The sequence below is a fragment of the Haliotis asinina genome, chromosome 1 (assembly GCF_037392515.1).
Source record: "Haliotis asinina isolate JCU_RB_2024 chromosome 1, JCU_Hal_asi_v2, whole genome shotgun sequence".
NCBI lineage: Eukaryota > Metazoa > Mollusca > Gastropoda > Lepetellida > Haliotidae > Haliotis > Haliotis asinina.
The window spans coordinates 59,326,919-59,351,777 of NC_090280.1; the positions used below are offsets into that span (position 1 = coordinate 59,326,919).

At 41.9% G+C, this 24,859-nt stretch overlaps 2 protein-coding genes across 2 annotated transcripts; one reads left to right on the forward strand and one right to left on the reverse strand.

Annotated features, from left to right (window-relative positions):
- The first annotated feature begins 2,632 nt into the window (after nucleotides 1-2,632).
- Nucleotides 2,633-14,700, forward strand: LOC137295209 (cytochrome P450 2J4-like). Its single transcript, XM_067826532.1, has 8 exons — nucleotides 2,633-3,306; nucleotides 5,572-5,797; nucleotides 7,154-7,280; nucleotides 9,464-9,626; nucleotides 10,625-10,761; nucleotides 11,717-11,813; nucleotides 12,970-13,176; nucleotides 14,189-14,700. Exons 1-8 carry the CDS (start codon nucleotides 2,970-2,972, stop codon nucleotides 14,362-14,364), a joined length of 1,470 nt encoding a protein of 489 aa, XP_067682633.1. The 5' UTR covers nucleotides 2,633-2,969; the 3' UTR covers nucleotides 14,365-14,700.
- Nucleotides 14,701-16,416: 1,716 nt separating this feature from the next.
- LOC137274047 (uncharacterized) lies at nucleotides 16,417-24,357 on the reverse strand. Its single transcript, XM_067807025.1, has 4 exons — nucleotides 24,288-24,357; nucleotides 19,652-19,867; nucleotides 18,203-18,451; nucleotides 16,417-16,688 (listed from the first exon to the last, which is right to left on the reverse strand). Exons 1-4 carry the CDS (start codon nucleotides 24,355-24,357, stop codon nucleotides 16,435-16,437), a joined length of 789 nt encoding a protein of 262 aa, XP_067663126.1. The 3' UTR covers nucleotides 16,417-16,434.
- Nucleotides 24,358-24,859: the final 502 nt, after the last annotated feature.

The following is a 24,859-nucleotide window of genomic DNA, read 5'->3' on the forward strand; positions in this document are numbered from 1 at the left end:
CACCACATACGTACATACACATATCTACTTAATAACTAATTGCTTCCCGTATTTCTGATTACCTAAATACCTATTATCATTATTATACTTACAATACGTTCACAAGTTAGAACGTGTTCAATCAGTTCATCTAGCTGACCACCACGGTCATGTTAGTCCATCTGGTTGTTCAACCTGAACTGGTATGCCTCTTGTTGGTCAGTCCATCCGACTGTAAACCATCTTGGCACCGTCAGTCCATCCGACTGTAAACCATCTTGGCACCGTCAGTCCATCCGACTGTAAACCATCTTGGCACCGTCAGTCCATCTGACTAACCCTCGCGGTACCGTCGTCAGTACATAGGGTTCATGCAACCACCTAGCAGGAGCGGAGTAACTACAACACGTACAGTGGAAGCTGTCTAAACCGGCACTCATCGGGACTGAAGAAATAGTCCGGTTTAGGTAGCGTGCTGGATAGTAGAGCTGGTGATAAATGTACAAGCCACGGGTGGAACTGAGACTTTATGCTGATGTTGACAACTTGCCGGATTGGACAGATGCCGGTTTTGGCAACGTCCACTGTATATTCATATATTATGCTTGCATTACTTACAAGGAAGCTTTAACTTTGTTATCATAGTATTCGCACAGTAAATGTGATATCCACATTTTACAAGTGTATATGAATAAAAGTATCAAGTGTATCTTAAAGATGGTGAGTTTAGTTTTACCCTGCACTCTGCAATGAATTATCTGTGAATAATCGAGTCTGGATCAATGACAGGCCAGTGTTCGACGTTCTACACAACTTGGATACGCTGGCGTGTGTAGACCAATGTCACCGAGCCTTACCACCCAATCGCGCAAATCGACAAGCATTGGTTGCTGAACTGCTATACTTAATCTGAAAAGACCAAAGTGATACAGTTCTCAAGCGATTACAACTTGGAGGAACACATATACGCACGCACGCACGCACGCACGCACGCACGCACGCACGCACACATTCAGGTGTGCCGAGTGAACTCGAATTGCACGACTCACCTGCCTGCAAATAATCGAGTATGACAGAACAATAGCATGAGCATCGATCTCTCATTTGGGATACCATGACATGGGTCAACCAAGTCAGAGAGCCTGACCAAATACAGTATGGTTCAAAATTATTGAGAATCGCTAAAGCATTTCATATTATCAAACGAGAACAAATCAGATAAAATTGAATGTATTGTGAAAGTGAACTGACCTTTTCATGTTGTGTAGGCAACAATTTAATATTTTATCAAGTCTCCTTGAGCTTCACGGCACAGTCTAAGACGGGTAGGCATACTTCCTATCAGAGAGGTTAGTGTCTCGTGAGTTATGCTGTCCCAGTATCGGACCACTTCTCTCTTCATGTCTTCAATTTTTGTCAACCCCTTTTGATTCACACATTCTTTCATCATCCCCCAAATGTTCTCAATGGGATTTAAGTCAGGACTATACGCAGGAAATGGTAATGCAGTCACATGTTTCTCCTGAAACCACTGCTTGGCATGTTTTGCGGTGTGTTTAGGATCATTATCTTGCTGCAAAATCCAGTCATTTCCATAAAACACATGTGCACTTGGAAGGAGAAAATTATCTAATATGTTAGTGTAGCGTTGACTTGTCGGATTTCCCTCAAACACACACAGCGGGATCGTTCCTAATAAGGATATCCCTCCCCATACATGAAACTTTGGGCTGTATTTAGGTCGTCGATACAACGGTTCTGACGCAGACTTTGTCCATATTTTCACATTATTGGGATATACCCATATTGAGCTTTCATCAGTAAAAATCACATTTTCCCAGTCAAAGTTTTCATGTGCCAAACACCACTCAACACGCCTGTCTTTATGTTCTTGTTTCATGAGAGGAGAAGGAATTCCAGTCTTTTTCTCCCATCCAAGATCAATCAAATTTCTTCTAACTGTAGATTTTGATACAACTGTTGATCCCCTTTCTATCATTTCATACCTGATGTTGGAGATGCTTGCCCTTTGCTTTTTAGACGCTAAAATTCCCAGCCGGACGCGATCTGAGAAGTCCAATTTTCTGGGTCTCCCTGCTCCTTTCTGGTGCCCAAAATCCTTTCCCTCTTTAAAATTTCTCCTAATCCTATACAAAGTAGAAAGAGGAGTTCCTGTTCTCTCTGCCAATGTATTTACATCATCTATTCCTTGATTACACAACTCAAAAATCAACCTTCTTTTATCTTCAGCAGACATTGTTGACAGTGCTGAGGAAAATGACGTCTGCTACAAATTCAGGGGAGGTAACTCTAATTGTACTATACTCAGTAGGCCAAGATGAGTTACCTCCCTTATACCATTACTTAGTTTTAAGTATCAGTGAATCAGTTGAGGTGTTAGGATAGCTCAAAGTAAGAAGAAAAATTCTCAATAATTATGAACCAGACTATATAAATAACATATTCTGAAACAGGTCACACCTGATCCATCTACCTATGCGTTGTAACCGGTGAGGTTTATTAACCAACATGGGTGGTATCAAATTAGGTCCCTTCACGCTTTCAACATGCACACGTGTTGACTAACAGATGTGAAAACTCAACAGACCCTTGTTCTCATTAAAATAACTGTTTCCCGTTGTGATATTTTATTAAGATTGTGACTACCTTCGTGAATGTCATTGCAACGCTTCGGTCAAAGCTGTCATAGCGATGTCGTTCCTCCTATACTGTAGCACAGACTTACGACAGTTGTAGCCCTGCGATATCTTTATGAAATAGGGCCTATTGTCTCTTTTAAGCAGGTCGAAAGCCGAGCTGTAAAAGGAGATGGTTACAAATGACACTCGACAGTGATTAAGCACGGGTTATTTAAGACGTGACATACTTTTGAGCTGTGAAGTGATATCAGATACAGGTTATTATCCTGTCAGACTGCTGTGCTGTGCAGGGCACCCGGAGTGAGCTACTACGCCTCTTTTTCCCCAACCATGGCGCTCCTACTTGGGATGGACCTCTCTACCGTACTCGTGTTTATTATTGTGTTTTGCATAGTGTATTATGTAGTTTCAATGCCTAAGAACCTCCCTCCTGGACCACCTGTCATACCGTTCCTCGGCAGCCTGGACTTTCTGGTGAAGGGGAATCGGATGGAACAGTTCGACCGATACCACAAACAGTACGGGAACGTGTTCCGCATGTACGTTGGAGGGTACCTGGTAGTCGTTCTCAGTGGTTTCGACGTGGTCAGAGATGCCTTTGTTACACAAGGAACCTGTTTCAGTCATCGACCCAACTTTATGTGGTGGGTCAGTCAAATCAAGGAAGGTAAGTCTTTAATATTTTGTGACTAGGGTGAGCCAAATTTAAGTGAGCTAAGGGAGTTATTGGTACGGAGTTATTGGTAGTTCTGATATGTACCCTGAGTACATCCATTTAAGAGGGTCTGAAGACGCGGTTGTCGTAGTATAGAGAAACAAAACCAGACTATACTGAACAGCTAAAGAAACGCAGTTTTCGAGAGAGAAAAAGAAATCTCATGAAAGTGAGCGTTCATGTTGGTGCCTTTTCTTTAAAAACGCAGCGATGAGGAAGCCAAGAGGTTAAAGCGTTCGCACGTCAAGCCGATTGCCAGGGTTCGATTCCCCACATGGGTACAGTCTGTGAAGCCCATTTCTCATGTAATCGGTTCTAGTGCAAAAACCAAGTGACGGGGCATGAAATGGACCATCTGACTAAACTTGAATCCTAGGTATGCTAAAATTGCGACTACAGTTGACTGAAAAGCGGACCCGTGAATTGCATTCGAACTCAAAAACCGAAAACTGATAAACAAATAATATTCAGTGAAACGATAATTATGACCAAAACACAAGAACAGCTGTGTGAGGCTTTTGCATATTTAAGGACCCCATTAGATAATGACCCTGCTGTCCGTCTGTTTCTGCTCTCCTCCCACGTAACAAATAATGAATTGTGTCAATATCTTTATGACACCACCTGTGGCCTAGAATTCCCCGTAGACTGCGAACGCTTAAACCGCTAGGCTACCCAGCCGCCCCTTTGACCCACAGGGTATCTCTTGGTATCATCTGCGGTATGACATTGCACTGCAGGTTCGTCTTTACACGTACATTCTAAGTGACCTGCAGATTACGTATACCAGAGTCCAAATGTACAGCTACAGCGTATATGAACAGCAAAGCAAAGATAATAAAGGCCTACTTATTGACTGATATACCCTGTGAACAAACAGTTCGTATGAATATTGATAAGAAAGAGTAGTGGTGAGGTCATATTACCTTTTGTCTAATGTCACCGTAATATTACGCCGACAAGACGGATAGTACTCGATTGAAATAAACGTACATTAGGAAATATTTGCTAGGACAGGATTTGCGTATGATTCCCGTTGTTAGCTAACTTGTGGCGTTTACTATTCCACGTCACTATTTGGGAGGAGGCTATTGGTTTGAGCTCCTCCATTAGTCTGTAATGATAGGGACAGAATCTCTCAGAAACTGTTATAGACTGGGAAACCAAATTTGTAGCCATGCTTTTTGCGGACATGAATGCCTTGATGGAGTACGAAAACGTAAACCATGTTACAATTTGTTACAGAGATAACCTTGACATGCGTTTTTTGAGTTAGTGCATGGTATCCCCAATGGGAACAGATTTTCTCAGAGACAGTTACAGATTGGAAAACCAAATGTGGTATGTGTTTTTAGGACATGAATGTCGTGGTAGAGTTATAAAGAGGAACCATGTGGCGGGGGATATTCATGGCCATGTCCTCTCGTTTAAAATAAAACTGCACCTTTGAAGTATAGGATCATTGTATATTGACGTATACACAGGAACACGAGCACACATTTCCCCCAAGTACAAATGCTTGATCACAGAACAGTTGCTGAAATTTCCGAATCCTTTCTAAGTATACTATGGTTTGAAATATGAATGTTCACTTAGGTGTCGAAATATTTTTGCATTCAAAAATGATTTCATTCCTAAGAAACTTACGCTTACCACTTATGCAACCACTCACTCCACTGCAGGTAATCCACTCAACTCACTCAAAACTCACTCCACTGCAAGTACTCAACCACTCACTCAACCACTCACTCCACTGCAAGTACTCAACCACTCACTCAACCACTCACTCCACTGCAAGTACTCAACCACTCACTCAACCACTCACTCCACTGCAAGTACTCAACCACTCACTCAACCACTCACTCAACCACTCACTCCACTACAAGTACTCAACCACTCACTCAACCACTCACTCCACTGCAAGTACTCATCCACTCACTCAACCACTCACTCCACTGCAAGTACTCAACCACTCACTCAACCACTCACTCCACTGCAAGTACTCAACCACTCACTCAACCACTCACTCAACCACTCACTCAACCACTCACTCCACTGCAAGTACTCAACCACTCAACCACTCACTCCACTGCATGTACTTTATCACTCAACCACTCACTCCACTGCAAGTACTTTATCACTCAACCACTCGTTCAGCCGCTCCACTGCAAGTACTCAAACACTCAACCACTCGCTCAACCACTCACTCCACTGCAGGTATCTTCATGAGCAGCGGGCAGGCATGGAAGGAGATACGGAGGTTCAGTCTCCAGACCATGAGGGACTTCGGGATGGGGAAGAGCAGTGTAGAGGACAAGGTGAAGGACGAAGTCACTGCCATCCTCAACATTCTTTCAGAGAATGAGGGTAAACGCTTTCATTTCCACGACTTTATGGACGTCGCTACTGGCAATATCATCTGCAGTCTCATATTCGGGGAGAGGTGAGTCGCAGTGTCACTATATTTTTCATACACCCTTCTATTATACAGGTGGAATACTGCTTAGTTCCATTGTTTAAAAAACTCACACACAATTACGTACAACAGCCAAACACACATCCAGATTTGTACTCCGGCTTATGCAATTAATAATATACTATACTGAATCGAAAAAGAAACTCGAGGTTCGAGAAAAATGAAAAATCATAAAAATAAGTGTTCACACTTATGTCTTCTATTTGCGTTGCGATTCTTTCGCTGTTCAGTATATATGGTAATATGATTATACTTAAGAGCTTATGCGTCTTAAGTTGCCAATTCTCATTATAGTTGTACTGAGCCATGAAGGTCACCGCAGCGCCACGGCAATGTTGCTGGTACATTCGGACTGAGAGTACAATAGTATCATGTCTTGTTCATGCTGTTACCGCTAAGGGATCATGCGATTGCGATATCACGTCATGGCATGGCGACTTTCCTCACAGAAATATGACACATTACAGACTAATGTACTAAGAAGCACGTTATCTCGTGACTACTCACACTAATACGATAGATGGAGTTTTTTCTGTTACGGGCCAGTGGAGTAGCAAAGTTAATGTGTCCGCCATGCCAAAGAGCTGGGTTGGATTCCCCACATGGGTACAATGTGTTAATCCCATTTCTGGGACCCCCTGCCGTGATATTGCTGTGCAGAAAATTGCCAAGAGGGGCATAAATCAAAACTCACTCACTGGCATTGTTATATAGAAACCGAGACAGGAATTCGTTTGCTTGCGTTTCACAATAAACACGGAAGTTAGTGCAACTGTTTTGTAAGCTGACAGCCATGTTTGAATTATAGTTTTAACGACGTAATCGTTTATTTTGTGTGCATTTGTAAATGCTGAAATTGGCCTTCAGGAACCCACGCTTGTACTAAGAGGCGGCTAATGGGATCTTCTGGTCAGGCTCGCAGACTTCGTTGACACATGTCATCGTGTCCCAATTGTGTAGATCGATGCTCATGCTGTTGATCAGTCAGAAACGTAACGTGTAAGCGAGACGGCCTATCGTCTCTTGTTCTCGAGACGGTGCGCTTTGCGTTACTAACTGAAGCGCTTTCCCCTAATTAATTCAATCACCGTGGAACCAACTCGACAAGGCGTGACAAAATTTCTCTATGATCAGGCAGTCACGCGAATGAGTGACGCCCACTCAGGTAGTCACTTGAACCAGTGACGGGTGACGTCTCGCGTACACGTTCCGTTTTCTAATGTTGATAACTGGATCGTCTGGTCCAGATACGATCATTTACTGACCGCCGTCGTGTAGCTTGTGGTGTAAAACAATAACCTACGAGTGCTTCTGTTGTGACAGATACGACTATCACGATGAGAAGTTCCATAAACTGATGCGGCTCCTGAACGACGTGGTCAAGTCACCCGGAAGTCTCAACCCGTATTATGCCATACCGTTACTGCGGATGCTTCCATCAACGCAAAAGGTATATCGTCTATTTTGCTGATATTCGTCTGATTCATGAACTCGGGGAAGGGAGGTGGATTATCCCAGTTTACGCCTTAGCAGTGACCCAGTTCTAGGACAGCAACGATTCGGTTCGATTCATCTATGCCTCGTAATCTGACACCTTAGTTTCGGTTTTCGATAACCGTTATCACTATTTCGATTCGATATTTGAATACCTATGTGAAATATTTCTACACAAACAGAACGTAATTTTCGAGCAGTTTCGAGCACTGAAATAAGACGAAACGTGATTGGTTGACTCCGACCTGTTATATCCCATGAGACTTTTTGCTAGTAGACATGGATTTCAAGCTCTAAAAAGCCGACCCTGAAAGTTGAATGAAATCTGATGTTTTTATTTGTATGGAAACTCGAATCGAAAATGATCGAATTGGGGGTTCAATATCGAAAATCAAATCGATCGCAGGTCTGGGTGAATCGTTGCAGCCCTACGCAATTCACACTGCATTCACTTCCCTCCATAACGACCCAATTCACACTGCATTCACTTCCCTCCATAACGACCCAATTCACACTGCATTCACTTCCCTCCATAACGACCCAGTTCACATTGCATTCACTCCCCCTTAAATTATCCCGCTAAATCGAAAATTCGAATAAAACCCATGTAATTGAAATAACGTAGTGTTTGCAGTTTCAGTAATCTATCCTTCAACAGGATTAGCCTAGTAGTTGAAGTATTCTCTCGTCACTCTGATGACCCGGGTTCGATTCCCTACATGGGTACAAAATTTGCAGCCATTTTTGGTGTCCCCCGTCGTGATATTTCTGTGATAACGCTAAAAGAGAGGTAAAACTATGCTTAGATTGGGATATTTTAATGTTGTGAAATGTTTTAGGGCTCTATGCTCTAAATTGTAGCAGCCCTGTTGGAATTGTTCGATAAATCAGCTTTGTAGGATACACACAGCACCGTCCATGGGTGCATGTGAAAACTTAAGCGGCTTGTGGAAGAAATGTGGTGATGTTTTTCTCTAAAACATTAAATATACTGAAGGCCGTGGAAATTGAATGTCTTTCCATCGAACCTAGGGCGTTCGCTCGTCACGGCAAAGACACCGGTACGATTCACCAAGTGATTACAATGTGAGAAGCCCATTTCTGGTGTATCCCACCGTGATATTGCTGGGATATTGCTGGGATAAGAGAGACAGAGAGTAGAATTGTGCAAGTTTTCGTTGATCCAGAGATTGTTTGGCATGTTTCCAGACAGCTGCCAATGGTTACGGGAGGATATTCGTGACTAACGGCAAATAGGACGTCATTACGTGGTAACATTGATTCTTTACTACACACTGATGATATAATCAGGATAATATTATCGACACTGCTGTCAGAAACATTTGTTGCTGTGGAAATGGCTTGTTAATTGTTACAAACGTATGCACAAAAAGAATACGTATCTTCTATTCTGAGTTATACGTCTTCAGCTCATCCTATGTAAATCATTGTACACAATCGATCCGTTGTTCCGTCAGGTTGGCACACAATGGGCATTAACGTTATTCCGAGACACCAAGTCTGGGCTATGAATTATATTCCACTGGAAAATGCAATTCTGGTTTTGAATGTTTTCAGGAGCCTTTTATTACCTACATTTGTTGTTTTGCTATTCGTTTCTGCAATGCTGAATTTCTCGATCTGGGATACGATGTGTCAACCAAGTCAGCGAGCCTTCAGAAACTCATGCTTGTCTTAATTATATAAGTTTGGTTTTGATGTTGTTTAAGGCCGCAGCCAGCAATTGTCCTGCTATATGACTGCGGTGCGTAAAATAATAGACTAGACAAGGACCGATGAAGACCTGGGTTTGAATTGATCTTCAGCAGCCCGTGTTTGTGGTAAGAGACGACTAACGGGATCGGGTAGGCTCGCTGACACATGTCGTTGTCTCATGTGCATAGAACAAAGGCTCAAGCTGTTGATCACTGGATTGTCTGATCCAGAGTTGATTATTTTACTAACGGTCGTCATATAGCTGGAATATTGGGAAATACGGCTTTAAACAACAACAAACCAAACTTACGACATGCATAGGTTGCTGAAGATCAATTTCTGACAGGTACGGTTTGAAAGATTTTCTGAAATAAGACATGTGTAGTAAAATTATTGATTAATGTAGTCGATCGATCGTTACAGAAAGCCCGCGTGGCTATCGGCCACATGCAGCGACTGTGCGAGTTTGTCAAAGGCGTGGTTGACGAGCACGAACAGTCATACGACCCCAGCAACATCCGGGACTTTGTGGATCTGTACATTCAAATGCGCGATGGTGACGGGCAAGCCAACAAAGCCTACAGCTGTAAGACATGTCATGTACTTTCAGAATTTGTCGGTGAGGCCAAGGGTCCGAAATAGTTTCCAAATTTTGGTAGTCAGCGTGGACAAGCTATTCCTAAAAGTTGCTAGCCCACAACATAATTCACTAGACCAAGATTTGAATGTAGACTATGAGCAAAAGATTTAAAAAGCGTATTCGCTCGGTTCCGTTTTCTCTCTCTTTCCCATGAATCATGTGACGACTGGACAGAGGATGGTTGTGAAACTGTGGCACGACGGCAGTATTCAGAGTGGCCCGTTTTTTGGGGGGTTTTTTTGCACTCATATTGAACACAACCCGACACCGTCAGTGGGCGGTAGTGTAGCCTAGTGGTTAAAGTGTTCGCTCGTCTCACCGAAGACTCGAGTTTGAATCCCCACATAGGTGCACATGAAGCTCATTTCTTGTGTCCACCGGGGTGATATTGCCGGAATATTGTCAAAAGCGCCGCAAAACTATACTCACTCACCCAAACATTATCACTAGCGTTACAGGTTCATCGATCAATGCATATGGTTATCTATAATGTTTCGAGTTGAAATATCGAATAATGGCAATATTTATCTCGCAAGCAACGCTTGTCTCGGAATTCAGCTGATAGTCCCGATACTTGCACATAAAGAACATTCACAGTTATTGATATTTAGGAGGAGATATGATTAGTCAGTCGAAGTTCATGAGTCCGAGTGAGTGAGTTTTACGCCGTTTTTCGCAATATTCCTGCACTGTCACGGCCGAGGACATCAGAAATGGGCCCATGTACACCCATGTACGGACATGAACCCGGGTCATCGGCGTGACGAACTAACACCTTAACCACTGAGCTACCCCAGTATGTAAGTTCGTGTTATCTAAACGTAAATAGTGCTCAGGGACAAATCGTCTGCTCCTAGGTAATAATCGCGTTCGATGCCTCAAAAATTGACGGTGTTTCACTCCATATTCTATTTCATAAAAATATTTTTATATGTGTTTCACAGTGGAAAACTTTTTACGCCTCATCGTAGACCTGTTTCTGGCTGGCACGGAGACATCGTCCACGTCGGTCAACTGGGCTCTGCTGTACATGATGAAGTACCCACATATACAGAAAAAATGTCAAGAGGAAATTGACAACGTAAGCCGTTACATTGCTGAGATATACCTTTTTTCACAAAAAAAAAGACAGGGGGAGATTGGATTTACCAGATTGATAAAATGCCAATGACGAAGCCAAGGAGGAAGGAGATGATGAAGAGACATTGAGGGAAAATGTGATAATTTATCCCATTCCTTTCGAAATGTTTAATCTGTATGGATATATATTACTTTTTCTCATATGCATTGGCATTGACTAGTGGTATGCTCGCAAAATGGAATGTCCCCTATTTTTTAATGACATATATTAAGTGATGTAGTGACTGAGTGAGCGAACTTAACTCCGATTCCAATACAATCTTGTTATGTAAGCTTCCTGTGCCGGGAAGCCCATTTTGGATGCCCCCCGCCGTGATATTGTTGGACTATTTCTAAAAGCGGCGTGACATATTAGACTTGAGATTACTTATGTCTGGTTATGCCCCGTGAGGATCCGAGTAGAACTGGTCTTCAGCAAAAATGTTTGTCGTAAGAGGCGACTAACAGGATCGGGTGATCAGGCTTGCTGACTTGGTTGACATGTGATCATATCTCAGTTGCGTAGATCGATGCTTATGGTGTTGATCTTTTGGTTGTGTGGTCCAGAACTGATGTTTTACTGACCTCCACCATACAGCTGGAATATTGCTGAGTGCGACATAAAACTAAACTCACTCAGTCATCCGAGTGAGGCGTTAAACTACAACCAACCAACCCTACTGGACGTAATGATTTCATTGCAAGAGGAGCAAGATCCACCACAGATATTGTAACCCGCACGCAGTCGCTCCGGCAATATCCGTTATGTTCAAAGAAGACATGTTTGGCAACTCTATGTTGTATTATGTCTCTTTCAGGTATCAGGATCCGCTGATTTCCTTGTTCATCCTGTGCCGTAATTGTATTACGAGGACCATGACAGCATGATATTCTAAATGGTAACCCTTGTGTTTCAGAACATTGGCCGCGGAAGAATGATCACCTTTTCTGACAGAGCTAAGCTTCCATATGTCGAAGCGACCGTTAATGAAGTATTGAGACTTTCTCCAGTGGGTATGTTGATTTAATGCATGCTGAAGTTAGCCGTTACGTTTTTTACAGCACTGTTAAATTAAATATCAGATGTGATCATGAAAAAGCTGATAAACACACTTGTTAGAATTTTTGAATATTTCTACTATTCAAATTTGAACTAAAATCCCATATCCGGAAAAACGATTTCTGGGTCTGTGAAAACCTTACCCGCGCTCACTCGGTATCTTGTTTTGTTTTGTGGATAAACCGCTAGGCATCGACGTTATTTTCCATCGTTGACAATTTTGGAAGTGTTTTATTAGCATAACTGATTATCTGACATTGGGCAATTATTTCTATTTAACAAAAATAATATGGGCTTCACACATTGTAGCCATGTGGGGAATCGAACCCAGATCTTAGGCGTGACGAGTGGACACTTTAACGGCAAGGCTTGTCTCACTGTCTGTAAACGATCTTTAAGTAAATCGTGTCTATAATCATGAGAAATGTCTCCTGAAAAACAGCAGCCCATTGTAGGACGCTGACTAGAGTGAGTGCACTAGTTTACCTGTGTGACTGAGTATAGTTTTACGCCGCGTTCAGCAACATTCCGGCAATAGCACGGCGGGGACACCAGAAATGGGTTTCACATTTTGTACCTATGTAAGGAACTGAACCCGGATCTTCGGCGTGAAGACGAACGCTTTCACCACCAGGCTACCATCCACCGACTAGATCATGCATGAGTGAGTGAGTTTTACGCCGCACTCAGCAAATGGTAAGGGTGTGTAAATCGAGTCTGGACCAGACAATCCAGTTATTAATATCAGCATCATGAGAATCGATGAACGCAATTGGAATACGATGGCATGTGTCAACCATGCAAGCGAAGGTGATCCCTTGTGATCTCCTCCAAGGACAAACATTGGTTGCTGAAGACAAATTGCAACCTGGATCTTCACGAGTTGCATACAGAATCATTTTGATAGGATACCTGGATGTTAGCGGAAACCCTGTTCATTCACGCAAAACGTTCGCTCGTCACGCCGATGACACAGGTTCGATTCCACAAATGGTGCAATGTGCAAAGTCCAGTTCTGGTGTCCCCCATTGTGACATTGCCGGAATATTGCAAAACGCGGAATAAAACCACACTAAGTCATTCACTCACACAAGTATCTCTTTTCTCCAGTTCCGTTCGTAATCCCGCACAGCACAGACGCTGACACCACCCTCGCCGGATTTAATATCCCCAAGGAGACCATCGTCCTTGTCAACGTGATCTCGGTCCACAAGGATCCCAAGTACTGGGACGACGTAGACGATTTCAAACCGGAGAGGTTCTTGGACGACAATGGCAAAGTCAAGAAAATAGAAGCTTTTATCCCATTTTCTATTGGTAAGTTGACAATTTAGGATGTGAAAAGGTGGTCACCCTTTTTTGTGGTTGTATCGAACCTCGGAAAACTCGAAGTACACTGAACAGCAAAAAGAAACGCAAATCTCTCTGTTCGTCAAATTTATAAACAGAAGATTGAACGCTTAATTTTATTATATTTCATTTTTACCCTGAAACGCCCTCTGTCGGTCCGTCCCTCCGTCCGTGCGTGCGTGCCCGCGTCCGTGCACTTTCGTTCGTCTTTTCACCGTTTGCTATTTCTTCAACAGACTTGGCAGATCTGCTGGTGTACTGGTGCCTTTTGGTAGTTGGAGATTTCTGAATTAAATATTTTTGGGTTTCCATGACAACAAGCTTGACTTTGACTGAATTTGGTGGTAGCGTTCTTTTTCCAGAGCAGAGTCCCTTTCCTCAAAGCGATCGCAGAGCATCGACAGTCGTAATTAAGTCTATGTTTAAATATGGGTGTTACCATTATCTTAGGGTTTGCGGAATGGAGCCCGGCACTGTAAAACCTTTCAATATTTCTTCACCAAACTTGGCACATAGATAGATCAGACAGGTTAGACATACTGTTCGGGGAAAACAGGCTACATGTAGTAATTGTATGTCAACATATTCATGCAGTATGTATATACGCATTTGCAATGCATACAATTATTCTGTAACCAAAGGGTCGATATATTAAGGTAAGCAGTAGCTCCAATCCAAGACTGTATTGAATGCTAAGCCATTTGAAGTACAGTAATTCTATCCTTTAAACAGGCAATTCTACATTAGGGGACTGTTCAAGGACGCCAATCTGTTATTTATTTATTTATTTATTTATTTATTTATTTATTTATTTATTTATTTATTTTATTTATTTATTTATTTATTTTAAAACTATCTTTTTATTACATGTTACTTCAGAGATTTGTGCAAGTCTAGGAACGCAGTATCGCATGGTCCATATTTTATACAAACTGTATGCAGATAGGACCGGGTGTACAAATGCTCGTTTTCATTTTAGGGCCACGTGTTTGTGCTGGGGAAACATTGGCCAGGATGGAAGTACTGATGTACTTTGCCAATATGCTACAGAACTTCACCTTTAGAAAGCCCGAGGGTGCCACGCTCAACTTCAACGGATTCATTGGTGCTACGTATTTTCCTTTGCCTTATGAACTCATTGCGGAGAAAAGATGATGACAGCACGGATAAGAATACATAGCCCAAGGCTATGAACTTCAGTCAATAATTCAATACATGTTTTAGGGATATATTGATGTGAAAATGGGTTTCCTCACCTGATACGTTCACTTCCAAAACAATTATTGACTGAGTTTTAAGTGTTAAACGGCATTTTTAGAAATATGAAACGGTAACTCCACAAATGAGCAACACAAATATTACCCGTATCGGAAATCGAACCAGGACCTAGGGTGGCGTGACAAGCGAACGCATTAACACTAGCTTAACTTAGAAGGACACCGGTCATTTCTTAGCCAGTTACACCTTCTTCCACAAAATAAACAAAGCAAAGAATCTTGTGCTTGTTCAGTCTTCTGTTGGGGAGAAAGATCCGTAATCCTTTGACTTTATCCTATCACAGCGTGCCTATGGAGCAACGTTCTTGGTTTACCGACAGGTATGACCATATTTTCAATCTGGGACTTCCTGCTATTTTCGGCTGTAAGAGTATTACTATGACAAATTCATGTTTTGTATTTTGCTGGTAATGCCCAATTGTTTTTTTGTATTTATGTAGATGTCAGGCATGTATGCCAAACATTTCAGAAGCTGTCAAGAATCAATTTGATGTTTAAGAATCATGACGCTGAGTTTCAACTAAAATGGGCGACGTATCATACGTTACTGCAATGTTTATACGGTATGAGGAACGTACTCAATCCACCCTTACAATGTATATTGTACATGCCTTTCCATAAGAACCATCACCCCTCCATTTTTATTTAGTAACTTAAGTCCATATACTTTTTGAGGACGGCCACGTGACCACCTCAGTCCAATCAGGCAACCGTGAAATATGCATAAATAATAAACTAAAACATTTATATCAACAACACATCATTTAATAGAACTTGAATACCATATGGAAATTACATGTACCTGACTGCTACTGTCGGCATGATGTGTGCCAGGCACACAGGTTATATATCACCAAATCCCAGGATGCCTCTTCTGGCAGTCAGTCAGTTAGGGCCAGCATTACTTCATGAAATGTGCCAGGAGTGCTGTGTTGCAACGGGTGACATTACCTTGTACATGAACGTGTTCCCCAGCTGACAGTGGGAAAGGGCGTTACCGTGCCATCGCGAGTTAGGGAAAACGATATAACCTCTGTTCTAACCTAGAAGGGGTTATCAGTCAATACCCAAAAATAATTTTGAAAAATTATTAGCAATAATGATAGCAATAATACAATTTGTATAAATAAAAGTCTCACACAGCTTCCTGAACAAGAGTCAGATCCCAACTCTGGAAAACTCGCACATAACGCCCGGTATGTACCGGATGTTGAAGCAGTTCACCGATTGAGCAATCGTAGACAATGTCCCTGGTCTTCCATGCTAAATAATGACACGTGGAATCATTTGTACAAATAGAAGTCCCAAGCGGTGTCCTGCACAAGAGCCATATCCAATGCCTGGAAAACTCGCACATAACATCCGGTATGTACTGGATGTTGAAGCAGTTCACCGATTGAGCAATCGTAGAAAATGTCCCTGGTCTTCCACGCTAAATAATGACACGTGGAATCATTTGTACAAATAGAAGTCCCAAGCGGTGTCCTGCACAAGAGCCATATCCAATGCCTGGAAAACTCGCTCGTAACGTCCGGTATGTACTGGATGTTGAAGCAGTTCACCGATTGAGCAATCATAGACAATGTCCCTGGTCTTCCATGCTAAATAATGACACGTGGAATCATTTGTACAAATAGAAGTCCGAAGCAGTGTCCTGCACAAGAGCCATATCCAATGCCTGGAAAACTCGCTCGTAACGTCCGGTATGTACCTGATGTTGAAGCAGTTCACTGGATGAGCAGTCGTTGACAATATCCCCCAGTTTTCCAGGCCAGCTAATAACACATGGACCCACACATGATTTAAACAGATAGAAGTCCCAAGAAATGTCCAGGCCAAGAGTCAGATCCCAAGCCTGGAAAACTCACACGTAACGTCCGGTATGTACCGGATGTTGAAGCACTGCACTGGATGAGCAATCGTGGACAGTATCTCCAGTTTTCCTGAGCTAACTATTGACACATGGATTCACACAGGATTGATATAGATAGAAGTCCCAAGAAGTGTCTTGAACAAGTGTCAGATCCGAATTTTGTACGAGCTCGCAGGTGACTTCCGGGTTGTACCGGAAGTTGAAGCCGATGCAGGTCCTGACATGTTCACAGGCGACGGCGCATGCAATCAAACTATTAATCTCTGGTCCTTGGGTAATGTTGGAGGCACCGTCGTAGCGAGATCCTCGTGTTGGCACAAATGATGCACCTGAAATACGATGATACAATCTGGAGGTCATTGTCAAATTTGGTCCACATGGATTGAATGATATCATCTTAATCAATATGTTAGTAAGCACAATGCGTTTACATTTGAGTTTTTCTGTTGGGTACGAGTATGCAACATGTGTCTCTGAAATTTTCGTCTGAATATTGGAAACCAAGTACTAGAGTAGGTGAGATTGTACTCTTGTGGGGAATCGAATCCAGATCTTCGGCGTGACCCACCGGCCCCGGACAATTACATGTATATTTAGATTCCTCTCTCTGCATGGTTTCATAATCAATTCTTCATTCATCACAGTTGTACATAATTTGCGTGTTTTATTTGCATTTTGACAGATGCATAGGATTGTACCTCTAATACTTGAGAGGCGGTGGGGAGGCCTTGTGGTTAAAGCGCTCGCCTGTAACGCCAAGAGCAGTTCGATTCCCCACATGGGTACAATATATGGAGCCCATTTCCGGGTTCCCTATCGTGATATTGCTAGACTATAGCTAAAAGTGGTATAAATACACACTCAGACAAGTTTCTTCTCTCCAGTCCAGTTTGTCATCCCGCACAGCACACACGCTGACACCACTCTCGCCGGGTTTAACAATCCAGTGATCAACATCATGGGTAACTTGGCCGCTAGACAGTCGATACGGAAGTGAGTCCCAAACTTAACAATGTTTTGATATTTCAAAGTAGTATATGATTTGGATTTCCCAGGGAATTATATCTTGAAATGTTTTGGTTTATTTTGCTACTATTACTGTCAGTATCAGATATCCTTTGGCAAACCTTCATGACATTCTGTGGATGGTGCTTACACAAATGTATAATAACGTTAGAATGTCTCATTTTGGGCTCAGTAATATCAATGGAAGCTTGTCTCCATGACTGGCAGCAACAGAACAAATCATGGCAGTATATCCTTTTGTTGTAATATAATTTTTTTATGTAATAGTGACCTACAATAGAGGAAACAGGAACGATTCAATTGGAAACCAACAACCCGTACAATTATATTTTTAGCGAATATCTCAGTTTGTATGTATTGACAGAAGCTAAAGGTTTGACACAGTGGTTACATAACTTTATTTAGCCTACAAAAAAAAACAATACGTGAAATGATTTCAATTGATTATGGTGTAAATACGTCGAAAGAGGTCGACTTCTCGGCTTTTTCCTATTCGCACCGACGTGTCAAGAAATGTTTTAATTTGCCAACAAAATATGTCATGACCAAATAAGATAAGGATTACAATTCACCACCAGTCAGCTGATCAAACAAATCGATTTAATACACATTCGCTTCTTGAAAATATCAAACTTTTATAAAGTTTGGGACTCTCTCTTCTTGGATCGACTGTCTATGGTGGGAAATGGTGGCTGACGGCGGCAGTCAACTTCCGGTTGAACATAGACAGTGTTTACCCCCGTGGTACTGTTTCACACATTTGCAACATGCACAACTCATCATTGCGACCTTCCTAGTTTACAACAAGGAAACTTACACAAACTATTGTCATCTGTAAGCTCTCCATAAACTTTCACTTCGCAGAATTGCAGCAAATCGTTATCACTTAACTTGGTTGTCTTGGTGAGACGGAGATACCGGCCTCTCACTGGTCTTGTACATCTTATGGTCAGTGTAGACCACGTAATGAAGTCTGAGATGAAGTAGCAGAGTTTGGCCGGAGTCGAGGGTTCAATAGATGGGTCTTCGTCAAAAAGCTCCAGAGAGGTATGGTGCAATCGCTCAGCTGCAAAAATGTTTTGGTTTTTTATGTAAAACGTCATGAAATGGACGGCGAGGGGTGGCTTAAGGATTAAAGCGTTTGCTCGTCATGACGAAGACGATTATGGGAATCCGGTGGTCAGGATCGTTGCCTTGGATAACACACCCAAGTGAACATCCAAGATCGATGTTCATGATGTCAATCACTGGTTCATCTGGTTCAGACAAGATTATTTACAGACTGTAACTACATAGCAGGAAAATTGCAGTGTTATACATCAAACAAAGACAATATATATTTTTAGATATACATGTATTTTTCACCATCGTTTATTAATCCTATTTTACAAAATCACTATATAGGGCGTTAAGCCTGCCAGAAACCAATTAGTTTTGAGCGTCTGGGGTGGCATAATCCAAAAGGCACCCCGACACCCGGTATTGACAAACTGTAAGGATGTCCTGTGCCACTCACAGAGAAACAACAGGGGCCATTATGGCCAGTCATTGTTCCCCCTTTGGGTGGGAACGACCGGTTTCTACTGAGACAGGCACTCTTTGGACTACACAACCGAGTGGGAACTATCGGCAATGTTATCATCATATCGGCAATGTTTCGGCTATATCGTGACGAGACCAATTAATAATCATAGTATAGATCAGTACAATGAAAGGAAGAACAACAAAACTACTAATGCTATAGATTGCAAACAACTACTGACGGTAGATCACCACACTGGGCACCATGGGAACTTACAGTACATCTGCTTTTTTCATGGGCCCTTGCTGCATCCCCTAAGCTGTTAGCAAATTTGGACATATCTAATCAGACACTAAAAACACACATACATAAACGTCTTCTAAGGAGGGCGCATGACATGACTAATGCATTGCCGTACTTAACTTTTCTCAATAAGGGGGCACCGTACACATTATATCAATACTTGATGAACAAAAAAATAACCTGTAACAAGATTCTAGGTGCCCCCTGCCCCCTGCCCCCTGCCCCCTGCCCCCTGCCCACTGCCCCCTGCCCACTGCCGACCCCCACCCGCTCCAACAATCCCCCAGGGCTACACATGGCCTTGCAATAGAGGACCAGTCTCACATCTTAGAGGTGACAATTGGCACGTACATATAACGTCTCACGATTGATCCTGGTTCTGTTAATGCACTATCTAATAAATGTCTATTCTTTGTCAGTATTCTAATCGAGGTAACTCACGACAACAATCCTGTCTGTTTATGATTTCGATCTTCTTCACAATGAAGCTAGCCTGCAAGTCAACCTGCCACCAGGGCTCGCTGTCCCCATACACAGACGCAAAACAGCTTCCAGAGCCAAAGTGGCCATTACTGCTTCCATCATTGGCAGTGCTCCCATCAACGCCGCTGTACGCTGAACTTTCTGAGGTTGGCTTGTTCAAGGCCAGATTTGTTTCTGTAATTAGTCAGAACTTTTCAAACACGTGTACCCTTGTGGAAAATCAAACCAGGGGATCTTCAGTGCCCTTTAAAAGAGATATTTTTCAAAAGTAATAAATGGACCTAAGACATGTGTACATTGTTGCCAAGTGGACAATCAAATTCAGAGATCGTCAATGTCATGAACTGCATTAATATACAAATGCACTAAATACACCTCAGACATTGTTGCCATGGGGAAAGTCAAACACAGAGACCTTCAAAGTCGTGTAAGACATTTATATTGCAGTGCTCTAAACATACCTCAGGCAATGTTCTCATGTGGACAATGATCTCGCGAGTATTACGTGAGAATGTTTAACCCACTTAAATGTCACTTAATGTAGGGGAGAATTTGTCAGCTGTCTGCTTTCTGGAAGAAGGGAACGATCGTAAGTTCAAGCCAAAAAAATGACTGAAAATCTAAAACATTTATTGTAACCAAAGTGCCTTTGTTTTGTGTTGAATTTGAAGCATACTGCAAGTCATCAGCGGTTGGAGACAACCGCAAAAGGTTGATACATAAATAATGAAAATGGAACAAGGTTTTACTTCGAAACAATTATTCAGAAACAGACAAACGGGCCATAACGTAAGCTTTAGTCTGTCTTTAGTCTGTCTTTAGTCTTTCAGTCTGATAGTAACAACCTGGACAGACTATTTCTTTAGCTCTGTTTCTTATTTTCGTATTCTCTTAAACATTTGTATTAAGTTGGCCTTCACTCTAAATCCGTATCTGTGTACAACATGTTTATTTGTCTCCGCAAACTGTATAAACCCACACATTTGACGCCCTGACCAACAATGTAGAAAGTTCACATATGGCTTTTGTGAAGCGTTGCATGAGAAAAGGAGATGTTATCTTCTGTCGTAAGTTCCATGATACTAAAATACTCGTAGGTATGACTCGGCGTAAACGTCTGTGATGAATCTTTAGACAGAACTAATTGATTCCTTTGCATCTAAGAAACGTTAATGTCTGGAAGCATTATTCACTGATAATCGATATTGATTGTGAACCATTACAACGTCTGCGGAAGTATTGTTAATCAATTTACAGCAATGAAACTATCTTTTTACGAGTAAAGTGACAATGGCAGAGTATTGATATAAAGTATCTTATAATCTATAATAATTAGTGTACAAGAAGTAGCAAATAAGTATCCCTTTCAATTAGTTGACTGATGCAGTGTGAACATCAGGCTAACACATAGGATGAATAGCGGCACTTCACCAATATATTTAATAACAAAGCCATTTTACCAAGATTTGCAACATATCCAGACGTTGACAGTTTCTGCGTGAAGTATAGTCATGGATTTACAGCAAGGATTCAACACAGACTTCTCTTTAAAATCCCTGATGGGACAAAAAATCCCAAGTACTAGAATCTGTACGTCAGCGAGCGAGATACGAATTTAGGTCACATTGGCAGTATTTCAACCGTATTGTGATTGAAACATTAATAATACATCTGTCAACGAAGGACAGTAAAACAAACTAGAATGTCACAGATATGGATATAAAACTAATAAGTAAATCTCTTGAACTACTGAAGATTATGCAATAGATAAACAGGCTCAAGATCACCAACAAGTGAAGGTAGACCTCCACAGCAGGCACCAGGGAATTTTGTTTCCTGCATGGACCCTAGTTGGATTTACACCACCTTCACCCAGATGATTGCTATTGTAGACAGATCTAGCGAAAGACATCCGTCAACAAAATATATAACACAAACGTTTGAAAACAATTCTATTTCTTGAAGAAAACAAGTTATTAAATGATAACTGACATGGTAAAAACGTCCTACAAAGTGTCATTTCTAAACATAATAATGTTCCATTTGGCCACTTTCTAAATTGCTTTTGGTACTGTGAAGTTTCCTTAACAGGTAAATCAGTCGTTTTAACTCATTCTTAAGTAACGTTCAGGGATCTGTCCTGAATAGGAAAAAAATCAGAATTCCATTTTCATCATAACAGACAATGCATAATATTCTAGGCACACAAAATTTAAAATCTAAACTTATCAAACCTGTGTAGACACATAATTATTTAAACTCAGAGATTATTAACAAGTATCCAACATACATGCACGTGCCACGTTCCGTGACGTCATTGGTTTCGTCCTTGAGACGTGCAGTACGCTGTTGCACATGCATTCCGGGAAAGAGAAACAAAGCAAATGAGGGCCACACAATATTGTCACTTTGGAAAGCTCAGTCCTTCCCCCTGTGATCGTTCAAGAATAAAACGGCTATTGAAACGCATAACATGCCAAGGTTAACGTCTGCACAACACCATGAGGTCACTGGAATGGTCTGTGGGAGAAAGTCAACAACAAGTGGCTTCACATTTCCACTGCCACCGGAACACCATTTCCTGAACTGCTGAGACGCTACCGGAAAACATATGACGTCATCAATCGGCCACGTTCTAGACGCCCACGTGTAACAACGCCAAGACAGGACAGATGGATAAGGGTGTCCTATCTTCGCCACAGGTTTCAGACTGCAGTGATGACTGCCCGGACCATCCCAGGACTTCGCTGTATTCACACCAACACAGTTCGACAACGTTTACGTCATCATGGGATCAGACCATGACGTCCCGCCATACGACCTATCCTGACACAACGTCATTGACAAGCTCGGCGAATGTCTGCAGACTCTCGTTTTGGTGGAGAAATGTTGTTTTTGCAGATGAGTCCAGGTTTAACATTTCCCATAGTGATAGACGTCTACGTGCCTATAGACGCGTGAGAGAACGTTGAGCACAGGAGCGTGTCTTGCAGAGGTGTCTTTGGTGGTGGTGGTGGTTCCATGATGATTTGGGGTGGAATAACAGCATGCCAAAGAACTCCTTTGGTCCTTGTTCAGGGCAACTTAACTATTGTGGGCTACAGATTTTTCGACCTGTGGCAATTCCTTTTCTGCAACGTCATGACCCGGGGTTAACAGTCCAACAGTACAATGCCCGCCCTCATACGGCAAGGGTTGCTATGAATTTCTTGCAACACCACAATGTTGACCTACTGCCTTGGCCTGCAAATTTACCGGATCTCTCCCCGATAGAGTATGTATGGGACGAGATGGATCGACGTCCACGCCGTCTTCCTCATTCGCCAGATAGCATACTTTGCCTTACAACAGAACTTGAGAGCATCTGGCATGACATCCAACAAGCCCTCCTTGCACGTTTGATAGGCTCTATGCGTCGTCGATGCACTGCTGTTCTCAATGCCGATGGTGGACGCACCCGTTATTGAGCTTGTGACATGGACGTTTGACCCCTGTCCCGCTTGTGGACTCATGACGTCATTGCGATTGACTCAATTGAAATTCTTCCGACATGTTATGGTCTCATGATCCCCCATTAAAGTGAATATGTACCTCTGACATTGTTACCGTGCTTATCAACTGGGATACTATTTTGACGATGCACACTTTCTTTATGTGGCTAGTACCGTTACAAATGAAGACCTTTTGTTCCAGGTTTCTTTCACTCCACTCACGGTCCTTTATTAATGTTCAAAACAAAACAGACATTGATCAGGGACAGTAACTGTAAATGCATAAAATCAAAACATGTCGTAATTGAGGGAAGTTACTCAGGGAAAGAAAAACATATTCCTGAAAACAATCTTTAATGAGTATCACTTAAGAGCTTACACAGTTTTTCATTGATAACACTATGCATTAAGTCAAATATCACGAATCAAAGGCGTGGTTGTATAGAAATGTTATGCGCCACCGAATTCTTTTTTCAGTTCCTCTAAATGAATTACACGCACCAACCCCTTCCCACCGAGAGCGCTGAGTTGAAACGAAAGGGCAAATACTCTTTAAAACAATTACCTTAAGACCATGCAAGACCGGTAAGATAACTTTATTAGTGTTTGAGAAAATGTTTCGCCATTGAGAACGCTACTCCGGTGTGTGTTTATTATGCATGTGTATTACTAACCATGGAACCATTTAGGGTCAGTGTGAAAATTGCATTTGCTCTACCTTAATTAGTGTTTGAGAAAATTTGTCAGTGAGAATGTTGATCCTATTTCTTTCTTTTTATGTTTGTATATATACGGATAATCAAGATAGACAGAAAGTCATCAAAAAGACTTGACCACCAAAGACCATGGTTTCCAGGCAGTATTTACACAATCCCAGTCATTCTGGTTGATCTGGTTGAAAAATACCATGTAGTTGATATAAATATGAATACCAAACTACGTCCATGACATATATTGCATGCTGCATTTGAGCAAAACTAATTTTCGCTATTTGAAACAAATGTTTCTTTCTGGAAATCAGTGAAATCGATGAATATTTTCATAAATCCAGGGGTACCATCAAATGGTATATTTTAGACAAGGTTTTCTTTTCTAATTCTCACCTGTTCTCGTACGGCAGAAGAATAACGCCCCAAACAATACGGACACCAGTACTCTGCAGCCTGTATCCATGCTTCCTGTGGTGATATATATGTCTTGCTCAGTCACACTCCGAATCAATACGCCCCACTGATATTGATTCCAAAGGAGATCGATACTCCTCGGTAACTCGAGTTGCATCAATGACAAATGTAGTGTTGTTGAAAAGCATCCTGGCTTCGACTTCGTTTAGGCAGCCATCTTTTATTTGAAAATTCCGAAACATAACAGGACTGAAAAGTGGTTGGTGAGAGTCATCGTCCCTTTTTCCCATGTTTTAGTCAATGCAAAGCTCAATATGACTGCTTACCGCCTTATTGGACAATACAGAAAACATATACTTGATCTGTTGTATAAAAGTAGTTCAATCCCGCCATAAGTGTTGAAAACCAATGTCTCCCACCTATGGAGAAGTCCCAGTATAATCTATATCTTGCAAAGAAGAAATTGAAGCAACATGGATGTGGTGCCTGCTCACAACACCGGTTTTCGGAATACCTATGTAACGTAAGTTTTTGTTTATTTATTTTTAAAA

Excerpts from the sequence above, each read along its gene's own strand:
- LOC137274047 (XM_067807025.1), bottom strand. The coding sequence starts at position 24,357 with ATGGATACAGGCTGCAGAGTACTGGTGTCCGTATTGTTTGGGGCGTTA. Across the intron at positions 19,868-24,287 it reads CTTCTGCCGTACGAGAACAG|AAACAAATCTGGCCTTGAAC; the intron begins GTGAGAATTAGA and ends GACTAATTACAG. Across the intron at positions 16,689-18,202 it reads TACAGATGACAATAGTTTGT|GTGCATCATTTGTGCCAACA; the intron begins GTAAGTTTCCTT and ends ATCGTATTTCAG.
- LOC137295209 (XM_067826532.1), top strand. The coding sequence starts at position 2,970 with ATGGCGCTCCTACTTGGGATGGACCTCTCTACCGTACTCGTGTTTATT. Across the intron at positions 3,307-5,571 it reads GGTCAGTCAAATCAAGGAAG|GTATCTTCATGAGCAGCGGG; the intron begins GTAAGTCTTTAA and ends ACTCCACTGCAG. Across the intron at positions 9,627-10,624 it reads AGCCAACAAAGCCTACAGCT|TGGAAAACTTTTTACGCCTC; the intron begins GTAAGACATGTC and ends TGTGTTTCACAG.